Source organism: Aethalodelphis obliquidens, unplaced genomic scaffold (assembly GCF_003676395.1).
Source record: "Aethalodelphis obliquidens isolate GAN/ISIS:26980383/991018 unplaced genomic scaffold, ASM367639v1 scaffold30, whole genome shotgun sequence".
NCBI classification, from domain to species: Eukaryota; Metazoa; Chordata; class Mammalia; order Artiodactyla; family Delphinidae; genus Aethalodelphis; species Aethalodelphis obliquidens.
In genome coordinates, this window is record NW_020837974.1 from 19,231,744 (window position 1) to 19,252,851 (window position 21,108).

Below are 21,108 nucleotides of genomic sequence, written 5' to 3' on the forward strand. Positions count from 1 at the left end.
CACAAAAAAAATCCCATGGTCCCTCCTCAGACAGAAACATGACTACAGGGAAATATTTCCCTGGTTAGGGAGTACAGAAAAATACTCCTCCACCAATGGGAGGGAAGGCACAGGTGTGAGGCGAATGGGAAGAATGAGCCATGGGCAGCAGCCACTCAACTCTGGGTGGTGACTGCTCTGGAGCTTGGTGCTGGCAGACCTTCACATTTCTCCAGAGATGCCAGAAATCTGAATCTGTACGTGAAATTTCCTGAATGTTTAAACAGATGCTGGTTCAAAAAAAATATTTTCAAAATAGTGTGTAACAAAGCATAACACTCAGACCAGTTTTGGGATCTCTTCTAGAATACAAAGTTAGATGCCAATTTTATTTTTATAAGGACAAAAGAACTGCACCAAAATAATAATGGAAATAAGACGATGAACATTTCTCTATTTTTTTAATATAAGGAAAACTGAAAACAAATAAAAAGAGTGTGCCTGAGAAGAAGATTCTAAGTCTCTACCAGGAGAAAGAGAGATAGTAAGAGAAGGAAGAGAACCACAGAGCCAAGAGGAGCGCTTCTGGGAGAAAATGATAGTATAAACAATTAGAGAATTATTATAGTAAGAAAAAGCACTTTCTTTAAACAGACTGAAAAGCTTAAAAAAAAAAAAAACCCAAAAAACAAAACCCCAACCTTTTAAGACTTGAAATTTAGAGGGTTCTTATATACAGATATAAAACCAACCTGGTCTTTCTTTCTAGAGATGAAGACCAAAACCACACCAGGTCAAGGTATATTTCTGAAGTCATTTTTACAAGGAAGGAAAAAATACAACAATGAAGAAAGAATAAAAGCAACCACAGAGAAGAAATTTTATCAGTCTTGATTTTTAAGGGGATAAAGTAAAAGCCTGGAGATCTCAAAATAATATCCTCGAAGGGAAGACTACTAGTCTTGGGCTGCTTCAGATGAGTTACAGGGCCTGCTAAAGTAAAGAAAATGAGAACATTCTGGGGGTGGGGAAGCATATAAAATTTTTGTAATTTGTATTAACAATACAAAAATAATTGTAAAAAAGAAAAACTGACAGTTTCAAGATGTCAAGTTAAGTAAATAAAGAATAGTAGAATAAACTCACACTTATGGTCAATTAATCTACGACAAAGGAGGCAAGAACATACAATGGAGAAAAAGAAAGTCTCTTCAATAAGTGGTGCTGGGAAGACTGGACAGTTGCATGTAAAAAAATGAAACTAGAACATTCTCTAACACCATATACAAAAATAAATTAAAAATTGACTAAAGACCTAAATGTAAGACCAGAAACGATAAAACTCCTAGAGGAAAACATAGTCAAACACTCTTTGAGATAAATCCTAACAGTATTTTTTTGGATCCGTCTCCTAAAGCAAAGGAAATAAAAGCAAAAATAAAAAAATGGGGCTTCCCTGGTGGCGCAGTGGTTAAGAATCCTCCTGCCAATGCAGGGGAGACGGGTTCGAGCCCTGGTCCAGGAAGATCCCACATGCCGCAGAGCAACAAAGCCTGTGCGCCACAACTGAGCCTGCGCTCTAGAGCCCGCAAGCCACAACTACTGAGCCCGTGTGCCACAACTACAGAAGCCCACGCACCTAGAGCCTGTGCTCCGCAACAAGAGAAGCCACTGCAATGAGAAGCCTGCGCATCGCAACAAAGAGTAGACCCTGCTTGCTGCAACTACAGAAAAGCCAGTGCGCAGCAACAAAGGCCAGATGCAGCCAAAAATAAATAAATAAAATAAATTTATTTTAAAAAAATAAACAAAAATAAACAAATGGGACCGAATTAAACTTAAAAGCTTTTGCCCAGCAAAGGAAACCATTGACAATGAAAAGACAACCTAATGAATGGGAAAAAATACTTGCAAATGATATGACTGATAAGGGGTTAATATCCAGAATATATAACAGCTCATACAACTCAACATATAAAAAAAAACAACACCCAATTTAAAAATGAGCAGAAGACCTAAACAGTTTTGCAAAGAGGACATGCAGATGGCCAAAAGGCACATGAAAAGATGCTCAACATCACTAATCATCAGGGAAATGCAAATCAAAACCACAATGAGATATCAGCTCTCACTGTCAGAATGGCTATCATCAAAAAGACCACAAACAAAAATATTGATGAGGATGTGGAGAAACGGGAACACTGTGCACTGTTGGTGGGAATGTAAATTGGCACAGCCGCTGTGGAAAACAGTATGGAGGTTTCTCAAAAAATTAAAAATACAACTACTAATGACCCAGCAATCCCACTTCTGGGTATATATCCAAGAGAAATGAAAACAGGATATCAAAAAGACATCTGCACGTTTATTGCATCATTATTCACAATAACCAAGATATGGAAACAACCTGAGTGTCCATCAATGAATGAAGAAGGTGTTGTATACACATACAAAGGAATAATATTCAGCCTGGAGAAAGAAGAAAATTCTGCCATTTACAACAACACGGACGAACCTTAAGGGTATTATGTTGAGTAAAGTAAGTCAGACAGAGAAGGAAAAATACTGTATATCACCTATACGTGGATTCTAAAAAAATACAACAAACTAGTGAACATAACAAAAAAGAAACAGATTCAGATATAGAGAACTAGTAGTTACCAGTGGGGAGAGGGGCAAGATAAGGACAGGGGATTAAGAGGCACAAATTATTAGGTATAAAATAAGCTACAAGGATATACTGTACAACACAAGGAACTTAGCCAATATTTTGCAATATCTACAAATGGAGTATAACCTTTAAAAGTTGTGAATCACTATATTGTACACCTGTAACTTATATAATATTGTACATCAACTATATTTTAATTAAAAAAAAGAATAACAGGAACATACACTGAAGTAAAGGAGAAAGAGCATCAACCTCCTTATTCTGAAAAAGAGAACGTTACTAGAATATGTTCATTAGATTGCTATGTATACAAGAATAAAACTATCTGTTTAAGCTAATTACTAAAAAACAAAAACTAACTGCTCACATTCCAGGTTTATGCAAAATCAAATAAAATGCATGATGAAAAAATAAAAAACAGATACTAAGTTTAAAAAAACAGAGAAGATAAAATACAAAATTAAAATATAAAATTACTAATTGAATTGACTGAAAAACAAACTTATGATAATAGGCTGCTTATAAGAAGACATCACCACCCACTACCTGCATGTCACGTGCCAGGCAATGAGGTAGGAGCTTAATAGTTATTATCTCATTCAATCCTCAACAGTTCTATGATGCATCATTTCCACTTTACAGATGCAAACACTGTGGCTTAGAGGTTAAGAACTGGGATCAAATCCCAGGTCTATCTGCCTTCAAAACCTATGCTGCGGGCTTCCCTGGTGGCGCAGCGGTTGAGAGTCTGCCTGCCGATGCGGGGGACATGTGTTTGTGCCCCGGTCCGGGAGGATCCCACATGCCGCAGAGCGGCTGGGCCCGTGGCGCGCTGGGCCTGCGCATCCGGAGCCTGTGCTCCGCAACAGGAGAGGCCACAACAGTGAGAGGCCCGCGTACCACAAATAAAAAACCAAAAAAATCCCTATGCTGCATGATGACATGCCATTTATATAACTCATACCATATACATACCAGTATGCCCTCAGTAAGTATGCTGAGCACTTGAGAATGTATGATATACATTACACCTAAAACAGCAGTGTGAGGAAGGAAACATTTTTACAAAGAAACTGAGGGTCAGACATGCAAAACAGACATGGAAAAATTCATTTTAATCAGAGTAGACAGAAAACCATACGGCAGAGACATTTTTCTGGGTCTCCACGTCCTACCTCTCTACCCATTCTTCTCCAGGTTTCTTTACTACCACTGGCTCTAGGATTGTGTGTCCTTATTCCCTTCTATGCGCCGTCTCTCTGGGCAACCTCATCCATGTCGACGACATCAACATTCTGATGAACACAAAATCTTACTCTCGCCCAGATTTTTCTTCTGAGTACCAGGCCTCTAATTCTAATTTCTTACTGGGCTTTTCCACGTTGAGCTATCCCTAAAATACCACACTCAACAAGTCTAAAATCCATCCATTATCTGTCCCAGCAGGCCTGGTTCAATTCCTACATTTACTCTACCATTAACTGCATTACCGGCCACTCATCCTTCCACCTAGCAAATGTCCCCCGAGTGCTGCAATGTGCTCAGTGGGGCTACAGGTAAGCAAAGCATGGACTCTCTCCTCCAGGAATTTATGTCCTGTTACGGAAAAAGGCCTAAATGGATACTAACACAAGACAGATACACATAAGAGGTGCTATTCAAACACAAAGCCTGGAAGAGGCTTCTTGGAAATGACTCTTGAGCCCAGGGTAAGGTATAGGGTTGGACTGAGGAAGGCAAGAAGCACAGGAGGCACATCACAGATAATCATATATTTGCAGAATGAATTAAGTTAGTTACCAAGCCCTTCTGTCCTTAATTCTAACACTCTCTTCAATGCATTCTGTCTTCTCATGTCCGTTGCCCTCTGTCTCACTTAGACTCCTTTAAGCCTTAGGTGCCTTTATATATCCATCATTTTCATGTTTAAAGTGATTTTTTTGGCACAAAAGTTTTCCATGATTGCTCAATACCTACTATTGCAGCTACACCTTCCTCCTTTCTCTCACTTGTACCTTCACCCCCAGACATGCCCACCTAGCAGAGCTCACCAGGAGGTCCTGTCTTTGAACGTTTCACATGCTATCCTCTCCATGGTGTTCTTTCTCCACTCCTTTGGTAAACTTGAAGACTCAGTTCAGACCCATGGTTTGTTATTCCTGACTCACTTCTCCATTAGATTTCACATTCTTATACTATTTATCCTATTGTATGTATTAACTTTTATAGCAGCTATCACAGTGTAGTAAAGCTGTTTACATGTTTATTTTTGCTACCAAACAATGAGCTTCTTCAGGGCAAGTATTTTTACTTGTTTACATAGTCAATTGTGCACATGTATGTACATATGTATCTATGTATTCCAGGTGGCCTAGCACAGTTCTTGGAAAGCAGAAAATACTCCATTAACAATTACTAGATGAATGGAAAGGAACTGTTAGAAATCAAATTATGGTGGAAGTTTTTAATCCCTTATACCAGATTAAATTGAGTAAATGTTAAGTAGAACACTAAAACAATAAAATAATAGCAAAAAACTAAATGATCATCTAAAGAGGGAATAATTAAAAAATAAATGTGTAATCTGACCTGTTTTTCACAATAGCACAATAAAGGTCATTTTTTTTGGTTTTAACTAAGACTTAATAACTAATAAAGCACTTTTTAATAATGAGAAAAGGTTCTTAAGAGAATTTAGCTATGAAAAAATACATACATAAAATAAAATAAAGCCTAAATTTAATATTCTACAGTTATTTTTTTAAAAGTCAAAATATAAGAATGCATTTTATACCATGTTTGCTGGAGTTTTGATCCAAAGATGTGTTCACAGAAATGCTGTCCACTGTAGTCCACTTCCTTAGTCTTGACTGTGGCTCTTTAATACTGTTCATATCCATATTTACATTCAAGTTTGAGTTCAAGCCTAAAAATAAGATAATAATTTTAAAAAACCACTTTATAAAATATAGCGTATTTTCCTTCTGGTACCACAACTTTCATTTTCTAGAAAAACATATGTAGCTAATCTAATGTTTTCAATCCTAATGTTCCTTAATAAATACCATCCTGCAAATGTGGCACAGCCAGAAGATTATAGAAAAAGGCAAGGCAGGCAGGACAGACACTCTGGACTCCTGGCCGATGCCACGCAGAAACAACGTCAGAAGAGCGAACCATGGCTAGATTATCAAAGAAAGCAACACACAGAAATCCTAAATAGCTTGTCTAACACTCATTAATATAACATTTTCAAAACTGTTAGTACCATAAAACTGTTAGTACTATAATTGCATTAACTGTGGGAAACTACTCCATATAATATTGATTATTTTTAAATTCCTTGGCAAAATAACAGAAAATTCTACGACAGCCGAATATTAAAGTTTATCTCTCTATTAAAATATACCTCTTTAGGTACTTCCCAAGAGAAGAATTACGTATGATCACTTTCAGTTGCTAACTTTTGCTTATAAACAATTTTCAACTGCCTGACCCGCCAAAGGATAGTATCATTTAAAAGTAAAAAAGTCCTGCTCTAACAATTGTACCTTAGGGCGAGACTCCCATATCCCAAGGTGCAACTTACTTGAACTCTGCTGATGACACACATCAGACTTAGATATTCTCTTGGAACAAAGATGGAAATTTCTATCTGAGATACTACAGTCAGAAAACTGACCATTAAGCCAGTGTTTCTTAAAGTGTGATCCTGGGGACCATCATCAACAGAATAATCTGAGCTGCTTGTTAAAAATGGAAACTTTTCGGAATTCCCTGCTTCCACTGGGCACGGATTCGATACCTGGTCGGGGAACTAAGATCCCAAAGGCCATGCATTGTGTCCCGCCCACCCCCCCTCCCCCCCGCAAAAAGAATTGATGATAGATGTTTTCTTAAGCTTAAGTATGCACAGGGTAAGAAATTACAAATATAGGGACTTCCTTGGTGGCGCAATGGTTAAGAATCCACCTGCCAATGCAGGGGACACAGGTTCAATCCCTGGTCCAGGAAGATCCCACGTGCCACAACTACTGAGCCTGTGCTCTAGAGCCCATGAACCACAATTACTGAGCCCTTGTGCCACAACTACTGAAGCCCGCACACCTAGAGCCCGTGCTCCATAACGAGAAGCCACCGCAACGAGAAGCCTGTGCACCACAACTAGAGAGAGCCCGTGCACCACAACTAGAGAGAGCCTGCACACCACAACTAGAGAGAGCCCGGGAGCAGCAATGAAGACCCAACGTAGCCAAAAATAAATAAATTTAAAAAATACAGTTTAAAAAAATAATAATAATTTTAAAAAGTATATAAATGGGCACACAACGAAAAGTCAGGGTGAGTTCTTAAAAAGTAAGTCAGGTTCTATTACTTTCTTGCTTCAATCTTCCAAGTGCTGAAACTCACACTAAGATCCTGCATGCCATGTGGCACGACCAAAAAAAAAGAAAAAAAAGTTTTCAGTGGGAGCCAGAATCTTCATTTAACACACATCGAGGTGGTTCTTAATCTAAAGTTTCAAAACAAATGGTTTTTAGATACTTGGGTCTGATGAGTCCCTGTGATACCAGGTCAAGCTTAAAACTTTAATAATATAAATTCTCTAATACCACCCCTATTTGGAGAGAGTAATTAAATTTGCTGCTCTCTGGACTCATTAATTAGACCCAATACTTGGCAAGTTTTTTCTGTGAAGGTTTAGATAGTAAATATCTTAGGCTCTATGGATCACATGGTCTCAGTGTCTCTATGCAACTCTGTTGTTACAGCACAAAAGCAGCCATAGGAAATACATTAACAAAAGAGCATGGCTGTGTTCCAATAAAACTTTATTTATAAAATCAGGCAGCTGGCCAAATTTGACCAATGGGCTATAGTTTACCAATGCCTGATTCAGACAACCATACTGGTGCTTGCCTGGGTTAAGCAGACTTCCTTTTTTTTTTTTAAATAAATGTATGTATATATGTATGTATGTATTTATTTATGGCTGTGCTGGGTCTTCGTTGCTTGCGCGGGCTTTCTCTAGTTGAGGCGAGTGGGGGCTACTCTTTGTTGTGGTGCGCAGGCTTCTCATTGCGGTGGCTTCTCTTGTTGTGCAGCATGGGCTCTAGGTGCGCACCCTTCAGTAGTTGTGGCACATGGGCTCAGTAGTTGTGGCTTGCGGGCTCTAGAGTGCAGGCTCAGTAGTTGTGGCGCAGAGGCTTAGTTGCTCCGTGGCATGTGGGATCTTCCCAGACCAGGGCTCGAACCCATGTCCCCTGCATTGGCAGGTGGATTCTTAACCACTGCACCACCAGGGAAGCCGCTAAGCAGACTTTCTTAATCAAGAAGAAGTCTCTTGCTGTAAGGGTAGCGAGGCTAGGAAATCCCTTATTTAGAAACTTATCTCCTCATTGGCCCAATTTATATGTCCAGTATGTGATCAGTGAGAGTCACTTCCTTTCACTAGTGAGACAAAACCTCTCAGTGTACACTTGGGTATTCTTTTACCACTATACTGTTGTCTCTGGGATGACCCGGCTTCTCTGGTATTCACCTACAGTGGTAACTGACAAGGGAATGTAAAGAGATTGCTAACAACTCCTAAAACTCAAAGTTCCACCTATGTCCTAGCAGAGAGTCCATGGCAATACCAGGGAGAGCCAAATCCTGTATCAGGTTCAGCCAAAGTGAAACGGCACCAGGGGCAACAGCAGGCCCAACTCCTGCCCACAGCCCAGAACATGCTAGTTAACTGACTTGTCTTCAACAAAACTGGGCCTGTTAACCAACAAAGCTGGTTTACAAGAGAGAAAGAAAAAGTTAAATGAATAGGGTGTGAACGATCAAAGGTCAAAATATATTCAAAGGCACAAGAAGAAAAGGGGCCTAAGGAAGGAGAAGACATATAAGCCTGAAATTCCCAGAGGGAATAAAAAGCCTGGAGACGTCATAAAAAAAGAGAAGGGGGGGGGTGCTATGGCAAAAGGAATAAAGGCAATCCCTTCTCTCACCCCTATTTTCTACATTTATGCCAGTAATCATTTATAAATATTTAAATAGTAATTAAAATTTCAGATGTGACTGTTCCCAGTTGTTTCCTCAAAGCAGCACTGCTCAAAATTTCTCTGGCGTGCTCTAATAATTTCAGTCCTCCCCTCCAATTCATATCCTACAATTAAGATATCTGAGTGTTAAAAAGAAATAATATCTTTATACTAACTCATTTCAAAAGAGCATGGGATTTTTTAAATAGTGTGATTTTCTTGAATGGAGAGAGGCGTTCCTGAAGCATGAAGAGGCTAGCGCTAGAAGAGGCGTGGCCACCCTCTGAGAGGGAACAGCTAAAGATCAGTGTGGCACTCACAAGAGAACATCTGGACAGGTAAGACAGCAGGATGTTAACTTGTGACCATGAAGCACCAGCCGAATGCTTTGGCCAAGGAGAAACCCACCTATGGGGAAGTTGCTGAAAGCATTTATTGGTGATGGCCCTTTTTGCAGCTCAGGTGTAGTGTGGGGCATGACATTTTCAAGGAAAGATTTCATGGCTGGCTGATGGAGTGACTGCTGCTGAGATGGCGGAGTCTGTTGCTTCACCAGCAGGTTTGGATCAAGTTGACGAGACGGCTGCATCATCTGCTGCTGCACACTAAGAGGTCGACCCTTAAAACGACAAGACGACTGTGAAAAACTGTGGAGAAAAGTCTTTACAGACACCTTCATTCCCCTTCACTTTTGAATTCACTTCCTTCTCAGTAGGAAGGTGAAGAATCACTATATACCAGTTAATAAGACTTCTGGGCAGACAGAAGACTTAATGAACAACCTTTTCCATTACAGTTCAATAAAGCATTTCGACTGTCTTCTTACAATGGAGTTGATATAAGCTGAGTATAAGCAAACAAGGGGAAGGATCAGATCTACCTGCTGGTCTTGCTGCTGCCGGTTCCCAGAAGGCACGCTTCTCTGACTCTGCGCCCTTTGCTGCTGCGCTAACAATCGCTGGAGGGAAGATTGCAAAAAGGTCATCAGTACCACGTCATCACAGACTAGCGTGCCCTAGAGTGACGGTGGCAGAGGGACCTACAAAGGCATGGTTTCATCTAGTCAATGCCCACATGCCCTGCCTCATCTAATATCTCTTGTTTAGACTCTCTGGCCTCCAGCCATTCTGTTGAATTCAGTCTTTTGCTCAATCTAAACTTCCACTCCATCAGGGAAATTTTCCTCCTCATCATACCCCGACCACCAGCCCAGACCTGGCTGGCCTTGCTCACAGAGCACCCTGCCCTTCGAGTTCACCATCTGTCTTCACACATGGACTGTTAGCTCCCTGAAGGCCATGGCTATGCCCGTTTTATTGACTGCAACACTTCCTGTGCACACTCTAGTGTTCAGCACACAGTAGACACTCAATAAATGTATACTGAATAAGGCTATTATTCTGCTTACCTGTAACTGGGAGATCTGAGAAAGCTGGTTTAGTTGGGATAGCTGGTTCAGCATGGCTACCTGCTGAGGGCCAAAGAGCGGATTCAGGCCACCGTTGTTTGGTGCATACTTCAGCAATGAAACTGGAACCTGAGGATCACAATGGCAGGTTAATAACAAAAGTAACTCAAGCTAACAAAATGTACTGTGTATTTTAAATTATCAGTAGAGCAATTAAAATCTGTGGACTATTACTGGGGGGGGATTGTGTTCTAACTGTCTTTCTCGACTTCACTAATTTATTGTTCACATATGTTTTCACGTGTTAAGTATAAAGTGACAGAGATGACTCTTAAGCCAGTCAAATTTACTTTGCTATTGTCCTCCTCCCCTCAAGGTATTTTATGAAAAAGAATGATAAATTTTAGATTTAAATTATCTTTGACTCATTTTCTTCACCCTACCACATCCCTCTGTAATAATAACTAATTCAGAATTAGTTTCATCTCAAAGTTGCCAATAAATACTATGATGATCAACTAGTCATCTCATTCAAATATAAATTTATTCAAGGTTCTTTTCCAGGTAAAGAGTAGAGAATATAGTGGAAATTTATTCACCTGAGGGGAGAGTAATGGAGGAGGCACTTGAGCACGGAGATTAGGCTGAGATGAACTGAGAGGTTGTGCTGGAGGCTGCTGCAGGCCCCGGGGTTGTGCTGCTGTGTTTCCAACACCAAACATACTGGGATTGCCATTCTACAAAAACAAACAACCACCACCAAATAACACTGGGATTCTTTAGGGACAAACACCTCATTACCACACTGAAATACTGATTTAAACACAGCAACTACATGTAAGAGAGATCTTATTACTTATACAAATCAACAGAGAGCCTAAAATACACACGTGGACTTACCTGTCTAACAGAATTCAAGTTTTGCATACCCAGCCCTGCTATGGAGCCAAGGGCCTGGTTAGGTAGTGCACTATTTGAAGGGGGAAGCTTCATGCTTTGACTGGACATAAACTGCATGTTTTGGGATTCATCTGCTACAATGCCATCCTGATTGGACAGACAGAAAGATGTGCAACACCAGCCAAGCAAACAAGTGGAAGGGAGAAATCATTGCAGGAACAGAAGAGAAGTCATATGACATTCCAGCATCAACAGGAAACAGGTAGAAAACAGAAGAGATCGGATTAGTGTTAATTCTAGAGTACATAGAAAGAACCAAACATACTTTATGGGATTAAGAGGAAAATATAAATGCAACCCCTGTGATAAACCGAGACATAAAAGGACAATGAACTACAAGTCCAGTAATATTTGGCACTGGGTTATAAACACTTTATATTATATTAAATGTTCTAAACTGTTAATGAGAAAATTATGCTATTAAGTGTATTGCTTTCTTAGCCACAGGGTAAAACAAACAAAAAACAAAGGAACAACTTACCTTATCAAAATAAGGACTGCGCTCCATGGAAGACTCTTTGGAAATCTGAGGCCGAGAACCAGGGCCTTTCCCGACCGTTCGATTGTAATCACCAATATTTAGGCTATGTTTATCTATCTCCATTCGTTTGTCTTGTAACATTCCTAATAAATGCAGGAGACTACGTTATCAAGTAGGAAGATAACTAACCTAGATGGTTTCAGATAAATGTACAGTAGAAAGAAAAATACTCACTTCCAAACCAAAATGAATTCTGCCTTGACCAGGACCATGTGAAGAACGCACTTAATAAATCTTGCATTCCTCACAAGTTGGGTTTAGCGAATACTGTTATTTTATTGAACCAAATTAACTTGAAAATAGACTAGGAAATAGACGGTTAAGACATCTATTGGTCATCTATAATCTGCTTAATTTTAAAATAACAACATAGTTTCCAGTAACAAACAACAGAAATAGCACTAAGACAAACCACCATCTAGCATATGCTCACAAAGTGCCAGGCACCGTTCTGAACATGCATTCTCATTTAATGCTAATAATTCTACTATCATCACCCCCATTTAGCAGACAGGGAAAGGTCTTCCTCTTTTCTCAGGGCTTGCTCCGCTCTCCTCATTCTGACTAAGCTGCAATAAATATGACCTCCTCTCATGGAAAGCCCGTCTGGCAAAAAATCTTCACTCAAAATAGCCAGCTCCCAGGCTACAATCCTACTTAAACAAATCTCTAACTCCACGTCCTTATCATATTATACCCGTTCTGGGTTCTCTTTCTCCTCCTCTTTCCATAGCTGAGCCCACTTCTTTGTGTTTCTTCAATGCTGGGATGTACTCAGTATGTTTAAGGTCTCACTCTTTCAACTCTCTCTCTCAAACTGGCCTCCCCCAGGCTTATTCACTACCAAGGTGACCCTTAAATACAAATGCCTACTCTGAATTCACTCCTGTGCTCAGTCACACATCTTCAACTGCCTGCTGAGCATAGCCACTTAAGTGCCCCTTGGTCACTTTTAACAGGTGAAACCAAGCACATGATATCGCCTCTAGATCTTCATGGGACTCAAAAGTGGCATCTTCATTCTCCTAGTCACACAGCCTTGAAACCTGGTTTTTACCTTGCGAGAATACCTTTTCCTCCCATTTCCCTGTTCCTCAGTCTCCACATTTTCTCAGTCCTCAGATCTCACCCATAATTTCCTTGCAGCTGCTGTCCTTCTTTGAGATGCCTGCTGCTGCAGCCACCACAACACTCACCCCTACTACCCTCATCCTAGGCAAGTGGAAAAGACAAATTTTAACAAAAGGATTCTTAAAATAGGTACAATTTTCAAATGCTGCTGCTTTCCAGAAGTACTGGTCCAGATATGTGAATAACCCACACTTCAGCACTTGTAATTAAGAGCTCTCCCTTAAATGGCAACGAACTTTTTTTCTTTGGCAACAAACTTTTGCAACAACCTCTCCTCTGTTCTCTTTCCCCCGTTAATGGTGTCACCATTCACTGACGCACCCAAGCTAGCCATCTTGAACTCTTTTCCTCACTCTCCACATCTAATCTTGTAACCAAACCCAACCAACTCTTCTTCCAAGTCTCTCTCCAAGCTGTTCTTTCCTAACAATCCACATTATTTTTGCCTACCTAAATAAAATCTTTTCAAAAAGTGGCATGATACATCCTTTCTCCAAACTATTCTGTGTCACTTTATTCATTCATTCATTCATTCATTTTTGGCTGCGTTGGGTCTTTGTTGCTGCGCACAGGCTTTTCTCTAGTTGCGGCGAGCAGGGGCTACTCTTTGTTGCAGTGCGTGGGCTTCTCATTGCAGTGGCTTCCCTTGTTGCGGAGCACGGGCTCTAGGCACACGGGCTTCAGTAGTTGTGGCCCACAGGCTCAGAAGCTGTGGCTCGTGGGCTCTAGAGCGCAGGCTCAGTAGTTGTGGCGCACAAGCTTAGTCGCTCCGTGGCATGTGGGATCTTCCCGGACCAGGGCTTGAACTCGTGTCCCGTGAACTGGCAGGCAGATTCTTAACCACTGGGCCACCAGGGAAGTCCCCGCATCACTTTAAAAACCATCTGAGTGCCAAATGTGGCAGCCGCCCCTTGACCAATCCTTTAAGAAGACCCTTGGCTAAAGTTACCAATGACTCGTCCTAACCCCCAGGATCAAATCCATTCCATGACAATCACTTTCCTCTTTTCAAATCTCTATTCTCATCTGACTATTGAAAAATTACTCTATTCTACTCTAACTTGTTCCATTTCTCCTCAGATCTCCCTTAAATGTCATTATTCCCCCTGGAGTTTGTCTTTGGCCCATTACTCTATAAGCCTCTAGCTGACCTTCTTTTTTTGTTAAACTTTTTAACCTTTTTTTTCTTCCTGGCCGTGCTGGAGCAGCTTGTAGGATCTTAGTTCCCTGACCAGGGATTGAACCCAGGCCCTTGGCCGTGAAAGCTTGGAGTCCTAATCGCTGGACGACTAGGGAATTCCCCAGTCAACCTATTTTTTGAGGCTGTACTACCATCAGTGTCTAGTTACACTTATTATCTCCAGCCCTATCTCTTCTAAGCTCCACATCCAGATTTTCTACTGCTTACTGGACGTCACCACATGGTTTTCATAGCAACTTTAAACTCAGTAACCTTGTCTATCAAGCCTGTTTCCCCTACTATATTTCCTATCTCAAATAACGCCCAGTGATTGATTTATTGTCTCTCAGCTCCAAATTCACACTTTCTGACTGCTCTGTGAAAGTATCTGGGCTCTACATTTTTTTCTTTCACCAGTTGGCACTGAGGCTTTGTCAATAGAGGGCGCTGGAGAGACACTGCAGGCGGAAGTTTTGCCTACGTGCCCTTGGCGGCTTTGGCAGTGCTTCCAGCTTCTCCTGTGCCCTACACTTGCAGTACAGGGTGATCAGCCTCACTCGGAGGCCAGTTTCTCCCAGCATTCCCACATACCTCCAGGCAGCTTTGTAGCAGAGTGTCTAAGGTGAGACATCTCTCCATGAACAGCTTTTCCCAGCACCCTAGAAGGGTAGATTTCCAGAAAGTTCCAACAGCACAGCAGCACAGCAACTTCTCTGCCATTCAGTGAGCCATGGAGGAGGCAGAGCCTTGTCATCACAGGAATAGATGCATATTCTGGATACGGACTTCCCCCCCTGCCATCCATGGTCTCACAAAAGGCCTTATCCATCACCCCTCACAGCACTGTGTCTGATCAAGGAACTCATTTCATAGTAAAGGAAGTAGAGTAATGGGCTTAACTAACTGGTCTTACCACATGTATCATCACCCAAAAGTAGCTAGCCAAACTGATAGGTACAAGTGGTTCCTGAAGACCCAGTTACAAAGCACGCTGAAAGACAACATTCTAAAAGGATGGGCTTCTGTCCTACAGGATACAGTTAAGAACCGATGTCACTGAACCAGCTGGCAAGGGGGCGGGGGGCTCACCTGCTGGCTGGAGTGACTGACTCTGATTACCAAGGGGGACCTGGTTTCCTGCTACAAAACGAAGGCAGCAAAGACTCTGGAATCCGGGCAGGTGGGCAGGGGGTGGGTGTGTGCGTCTGGGGGTGCTTCTTAGTAATTCCATGCCCAGTAGTAAAGGTTAATGAAAAAACTATAACAACCAAAAAAGCAAAGATGACTGAGGGCTCAGACCCTGCAGGAATGAAGGTTTGGGTCACTCCACCAGCAAAAGAACCCAGAGCAGCTGAGGTGCTGGCTGACGGTGGGGAAGTATGGAATGGGTAGTAAAAGAAGGAAGCCAAAGATACCAACGAGAGCTTGTGACCAATTACAGAAATAAGGATGGCAGTAGTTTTGCATGTTATCTGTTGCTTATCTGTATAGGCCATCTTCTTTTCTCTTCCCTTTTTTCACTTTTTAAGCTGTTGAACAGCTGTTTACGCTGTTGAGTTTATACTTTAGTCTTTAGGTTCCTCCTTGTATCTGCTATTCATATATCCATATCTTCTTGAGGAGTCTCGTTATTATCTCTTCCTAGCCAATCCCTCATTAGTCTAATAGTGATTCTTTACATTTGTATTAAACTTTCCCTGTCCAAACTACTATGTAGTTTCTCTCTTCTGCCTGGACTCAGACTAATACAACAACAACAGTACCACATACTAAACTGCCCAGGCAAGAAAGCTGGGAATTACCTTTCACCACACCCTCACCCTCATCCTCCATAGCAGATCGATTCAAGCCAGTTATCAACTTCTATTGATTCTAATTCCTGTATCTACACTGAATTAAGAGTCTTCCCACCAACTGTCTTAGTTTAGAGCTTTGAAAATTCCCACTGGCTACAGCAACAAATCTCTAACTGGTTTTGCTATGTTTAGTATCTTTTAGTCTTCCTCTGCTGCCAATGTTTTCTGTCCCAAGTTATTTTCAATCTACAGCCATGATTATTTTTGTAAAACATAAGACCAAATCATTTCATTCTCCTGGCTTAAAGTTCTTTAATCCCATACTTTCAGAATAAAGCTCAGACACCCAAGCTCCTCATGATTTAGCACCTACCTAGTCTTCTGGCAACCTCACCTAAGTAAAGCTTTCACCGTCACCACACTCCCACCACCACAACCAATTTATATTTCTTCTTCCATTGCATGGAACTACTTGCCATTTCCCCAGTATGGTTTAAGATATCTCTATCATGTATCTGGGTCTTTGTACACATTGCTCCCTAAATTAAGAAGACTATATCACTCAACCTGGATAACTTATTCTTGACAGGACTAAATTTGAGGTAATCAAAGGCTAACAGTATCATTACCTTAGATCTGCACAGTGATTTACACTTTAAAAGGCATACTAACTCAGAAAACCCCCACATTCTAATGTATGCTAGAGAGAATAGGAACACTGAAACAGAAACCCAGGTCTCCGTCTCCTGGTCAAGGTCAGTGCTCTTTCAGTAGGATCATGTCAGATAAGTTTCTCCATCAATGATGAATATAAAACTCAAACTGATTTAATTTTTTCTTACCTCCAGAAAGGTCCATCTTATTGCTCTGTACATTTTCTTCTGGTGAGTCTCTCTGAAGAAGGAAAAAGTAGCATGTTAGTAGACCTTAATTTATCAATGAAAATAAATTAAAAGTGAAGAATTTTACTTTATTTCCTTATTTGTGAAATTTAAGTGGATCATAAAACTTCATTTTTCACTGCCTAATATGATAAAAAAAAATTTTTTTAAATAAGACTAAAAAAAAAAGATACGTGATCAATGTTTTTAGCTAAAACTGTAAAAATAAAGAAGACATCATGGAAAATTTTATTCTAACCTCAGCATATTCATAAGGACTCAAAATAATTATTTGTTAAGAAAACAAAAAAATGAAATTAGGGTATTAGGGTAAGTTTATGGATCGCCATTAAAAGGGAAGGAGGTTGCCAAGAAAACATACTTACCGAAAAACTGATATTTGAAAACTGTTTAACAAATGGATTTATCCATGCTTCTTCTTGTTTGTTTCCACCTTTCATCATTCCCTTTGTAAAATAAAAGAGTAGAAAGATGCCATGGCCATCTCTATTTATCTGGGTATAGTGATGGATTAATAAAACTTCAAGACAATTCCCAACTCTCATTTTTAGCCAATAAATTTCTCCTCCAACCAACTCTTCTCACAGAGTTGTTCATAATTAAAAATCAACTTATTTGATTTTCAACTTCCTTTGCTCCAGTCCTCTGGTATAGCTGTAATGCACAGAGAAATCTCTAAAGGCAAGCAGTCAGAAGGAAAAGACAGAAGCAAAGGGCCTTGATGACCCACAAAAAGTTAAAAAGTCCTCTGGATAATGGAGAACTGTTCATCAGACAGTTTCCAATTTATAAATGAACTGTGTCCTAAAGATTAATTATAATTTGGATTTGTAGAATTCTCACACAAAACCAAAGTAAGAAGAGTCACCAGGTTTCAGGTTAGTCCAAAGAAACCAATTAAACCCATAATTTAATTATGCTATGTGCACTGTACTGAAAAAACACCATATGTTTCCATATGAAAGAGTATTTTAAAATTCCAATTTATGCTGCCAAGAACACAATATCCCCAGCAGCAACTAAAGCTGGGATTCCTCCTACTTGGTGTTGGTTTTCTGTGGCTGCTTAGGGTATGGGAGGTACGGAAACTACTTGGAGACATGACTTCAGAGAAAAAATGATCCGTGATTAGCAGTTTGGTAGACAGGGAGGCTGGAAGCCATAGAGACCAAGGCCTCCCATTAACGTGAGGATCACAGAACAATTCTCAGTTTGTTGCCTTCATTTCCCTTTCCCATTGCTACTACCTATTCCTTCTGACTGTGGAACAGAACACAGCTTCGTAATTTCCCCCTAACTGCAGGTCTCTGAAGCAAGCATCTAACCCTTTCCAAGGTTTCTGAAGTGGGCTTTGATTCCTTTTCCTTTTTCACCCCCACCCCATGCCTAACTGGTTGCCAATACCTGTCTCTTTTATTCCAAATGTCTCTCACAACAATCCCTTCTACTAAACATTTATTCTTGCTTCCCAATTCAGGCTGTCCTTTCTAACCAGAATGAATGCAGAAGCTTCCGAACTAAGATCACTAACTCTGGTCTCTCCTCTGTTCCAATTTATCTTTCATACTATCACTGGTTAGCTTTCTTTAAAGAAATTAATTTTAAAAACCAAACTGATGTTGCCTTCTATTCAACTTGACTGGCTCCATATTTTATACAAAATGAAGCTCAAATTCTCTGGCATGTTACTGAAAACACTTTGGTATCTGCCCCTAATCTAACTACAGATTAGATTGTCACACCTCTTCTCTAAAATTCTGTTATTTTAGTAACATCAGCCTAACACTTTCTCTAACACACCCCACCCCGAGGCATCTTCCAAATTCAAGCTAACACTCCTTAGAGCAACTCTTAATGCCCCATACTAGACCCTGAGCTCCTTGAAGGTATGCTCTTATCCTAGTGTTTCTGGACCCCCAGCACCAAGCACAGTACCTGGCACACAGCAGAGGCTAAATAAATATTTGCAGTTGCTTTCTAAAAGATTTTTACTAGTAGAAACAAAGGAGAAAGAGTAAAAAGGCTACACACCCTTTCCCTTCTCCTTTTTTTGCCACTCAGACCCTGTAAGGAAAGACAAAGTCACAAAACAGCATGGTCCAGTGGGAAGAACACAGGGTTTGGAATTGGAAGACCTAAACTTAAGTCCTTGCTCTGTCACTTACTAGTTATGCAACTTTGGGCAAGTCACCACTTTTTCCAGTCTCAAATTCCTCATTAGTATTCTATCTCAGAAGGTTATGAGGATCAAATGATTTATGTAAAATATGGGGAAGCACTTCATAAGCTATATGGTGAGGCAATAGGCAAATTCAGCCAAATGAAAAATTTTTTAAATGAAAATGGCAGGTCCTAGACTTAGAATCCCAGGATCAAAAGGGAGGGACCCTGGCAGTGAGCTACTAGGTATTTGACTTCTAAGGTCCCTCAAAAACAAACTGTTCTCAAATAGGGTCGAGAGGATATATTAGAATCACCTGGGAGATTAGGCACATATTTTCAAAATGGTCCCCAAGAAAATCTGACACCAGTGTTCTCAAACCTGGCTCTGCATCAGAAACATTCAGAGAGCTTGTTTAGGACAAGAAACTTGGTCCAATTTCCAAAACAACAGTAGCCTAGGGTATAGGATATTATACTTTTTAAACAAATGTCATACAATTCTGATGAACAGCCAGGTTTGGGATAAGATGTGTCCACATTTAAAAGCAAAACAAAACTCTACTCATTCCTAGGGATTTTTGTCACAGGACCTTTCAGGGTGGAGAAGGGACAAAGATGGGGGATGAATAAGGAGGATGGTAACTCTGGGTAATGCGGAGGTCGGGGACTCCAGGTGAGGAGGTGGAATGGGAGACGAACTGGCAGTGGGATGGAAAGAGTCGACATGGAGATTTGCCCTTCTCTTCATCCTCAGCACTGCAGGTACCACCCTGGGGTGAGGGGTTGTCCCAGGCAGCACTGGTGGAGGGGGAGGAGGAGAGAAATCCCAAGCTGTAGCAGTGGGGAGAAAGGAAGTTCCTGTAGTCTTATGTTTTTCTAGGTGGCTGCCCATACAAGAGGTTCTACCTAAGTTGGGGACTGCATGGACTATACTGATGGCATTAAACGGGTAGGCAGAACATTAATTTTCTGTGGGTAAACTACCTTTGGAATTTAAAGTTTCAAGGGCTTTGCCCTTGAAATGTTTACCTTCGACGACATTTTCTTTGTATATGGTGGCCAATTTAAAGATGAATTAAGCTCTTGAGATGAATTACTATTCCACATTCCAATCTCTACATCCTCTTCCTCTTCCCAGCCAGTGGGGCGATTTCCAGGCAATGGCATATCATCACCACACCAGCCATCTTGCATAGATTTTGGCCCTGATTGTGGATTTGTGATAAAGAGAAACATGCTTTAATCAAACAATTCTTTCTGGAGGCTGAGCATTCATTAAGCAGGCAGAGCAGGGGGAGAAACTAAAAAACCCTCTTTTATCTCCCTTACCAGATCTGCACGGCAAAAATGTATGTTATATGCTGAGCCAAAAGCTACATTAAACAAGAATTTATTTTTATTAAAATTTTCAATAAAACACCTGCCATGCTTTTACAAGTCAGAGGGTTCCTAAACATGGGACATCGGTGGCACTCTTGTTCGTACTTGCTTAGCAAGCTGCATGGTGACGCACAGGGCCAAGAGGACGAACAGAATTTTTAAAAATTAATTTTAATATATATTTTTAAGGAGAATGGCCCAAAAGCATAGCAAGTCAAAAGCAGAAAGTATTTCATCTCTATACTCGGCCTTTGGAATTCCTATGGGAATAGTGACAATGTTCATCTGAATATTGAGGGTCCTTCCTGAACTCTGTTCATTTTCTGTGTAATATTCAGGGAATTGTCTGGAACCTGAGCCAGAGAGTTTGGACATATGTCCCCAGGACTATTATACTCAGTCTCTCGTGCTGGATAGCATGAAAGTTGCTTGACTATTTCTAAATAATCCAATTTGATAAAATATAATTTAGATTTGGTGAAGTACATGCAAATCATTAATAGTTATACACTTCTAAGAAAGAGAAAAGATAGGAAAATTCAGAAAGGTAAAAAAGCAAACCACATTAACAAGTTCAAAGAGCCAAACAAATAGTGAAATCATCCAGTATGATAATACATGGATACATTATCAATGACATAAGCATTATCCAATTACTTAATTATAGTCAATGAGATCACCACTGCTACAGCCAGGAATTATCAATAACTTACCAGATTTGCTTAATGCTTGTGGACCAACAGAGCTGGAGCCCCACGTGGATGTGCTGGATGCCGCAGCAATGGGTTCGCCCCAGCTGGGACCACTGTCTATGGGTTTACCCCATGCTGAAGTACCATTATCCACAGTTGTGGCTGGAGTAGAAGTCTCACCCCAGGGCTCACCCCAGCCTTTAGAAAGTGTGGGAAAAGAAGTCATCAGCACACGGTAGAGGCAATAAGGAATACTTAGGGAACAAAAGAAGA

General features: G+C 40.6%; 1 protein-coding gene across 9 annotated transcripts in view; it reads right to left on the minus strand.

The window, feature by feature from the left end:
• The window catches only part of TNRC6A (trinucleotide repeat containing adaptor 6A), a 208,240-nt gene that overhangs the window by 15,875 nt on the left and 171,257 nt on the right, over positions 1–21,108 (minus strand). For 8 of the 9 annotated variants that reach the window (XM_027126603.1, XM_027126601.1, XM_027126608.1 and 5 more), the window contains 11 exons: positions 20,857–21,033; positions 19,793–19,968; positions 18,632–18,664; positions 16,966–17,046; positions 16,541–16,592; positions 11,532–11,674; positions 10,690–10,827; positions 10,091–10,219; positions 9,563–9,640; positions 9,091–9,301; positions 5,445–5,576 (listed from right to left, as the gene is read on the minus strand). In XM_027126603.1, coding sequence (XP_026982404.1) covers positions 5,445–5,576; positions 9,091–9,301; positions 9,563–9,640; positions 10,091–10,219; positions 10,690–10,827; positions 11,532–11,674; positions 16,541–16,592; positions 16,966–17,046; positions 18,632–18,664; positions 19,793–19,968; positions 20,857–21,033 — 1,350 coding nt within the window. Of the gene's footprint in view, positions 1–5,444; positions 5,577–9,090; positions 9,302–9,562; positions 9,641–10,090; positions 10,220–10,689; positions 10,828–10,990; positions 11,138–11,531; positions 11,675–16,540; positions 16,593–16,965; positions 17,047–18,631; positions 18,665–19,792; positions 19,969–20,856; positions 21,034–21,108 lie in introns of all 9 variants that reach the window. The other variant, XM_027126610.1, reaches the window with a different exon arrangement.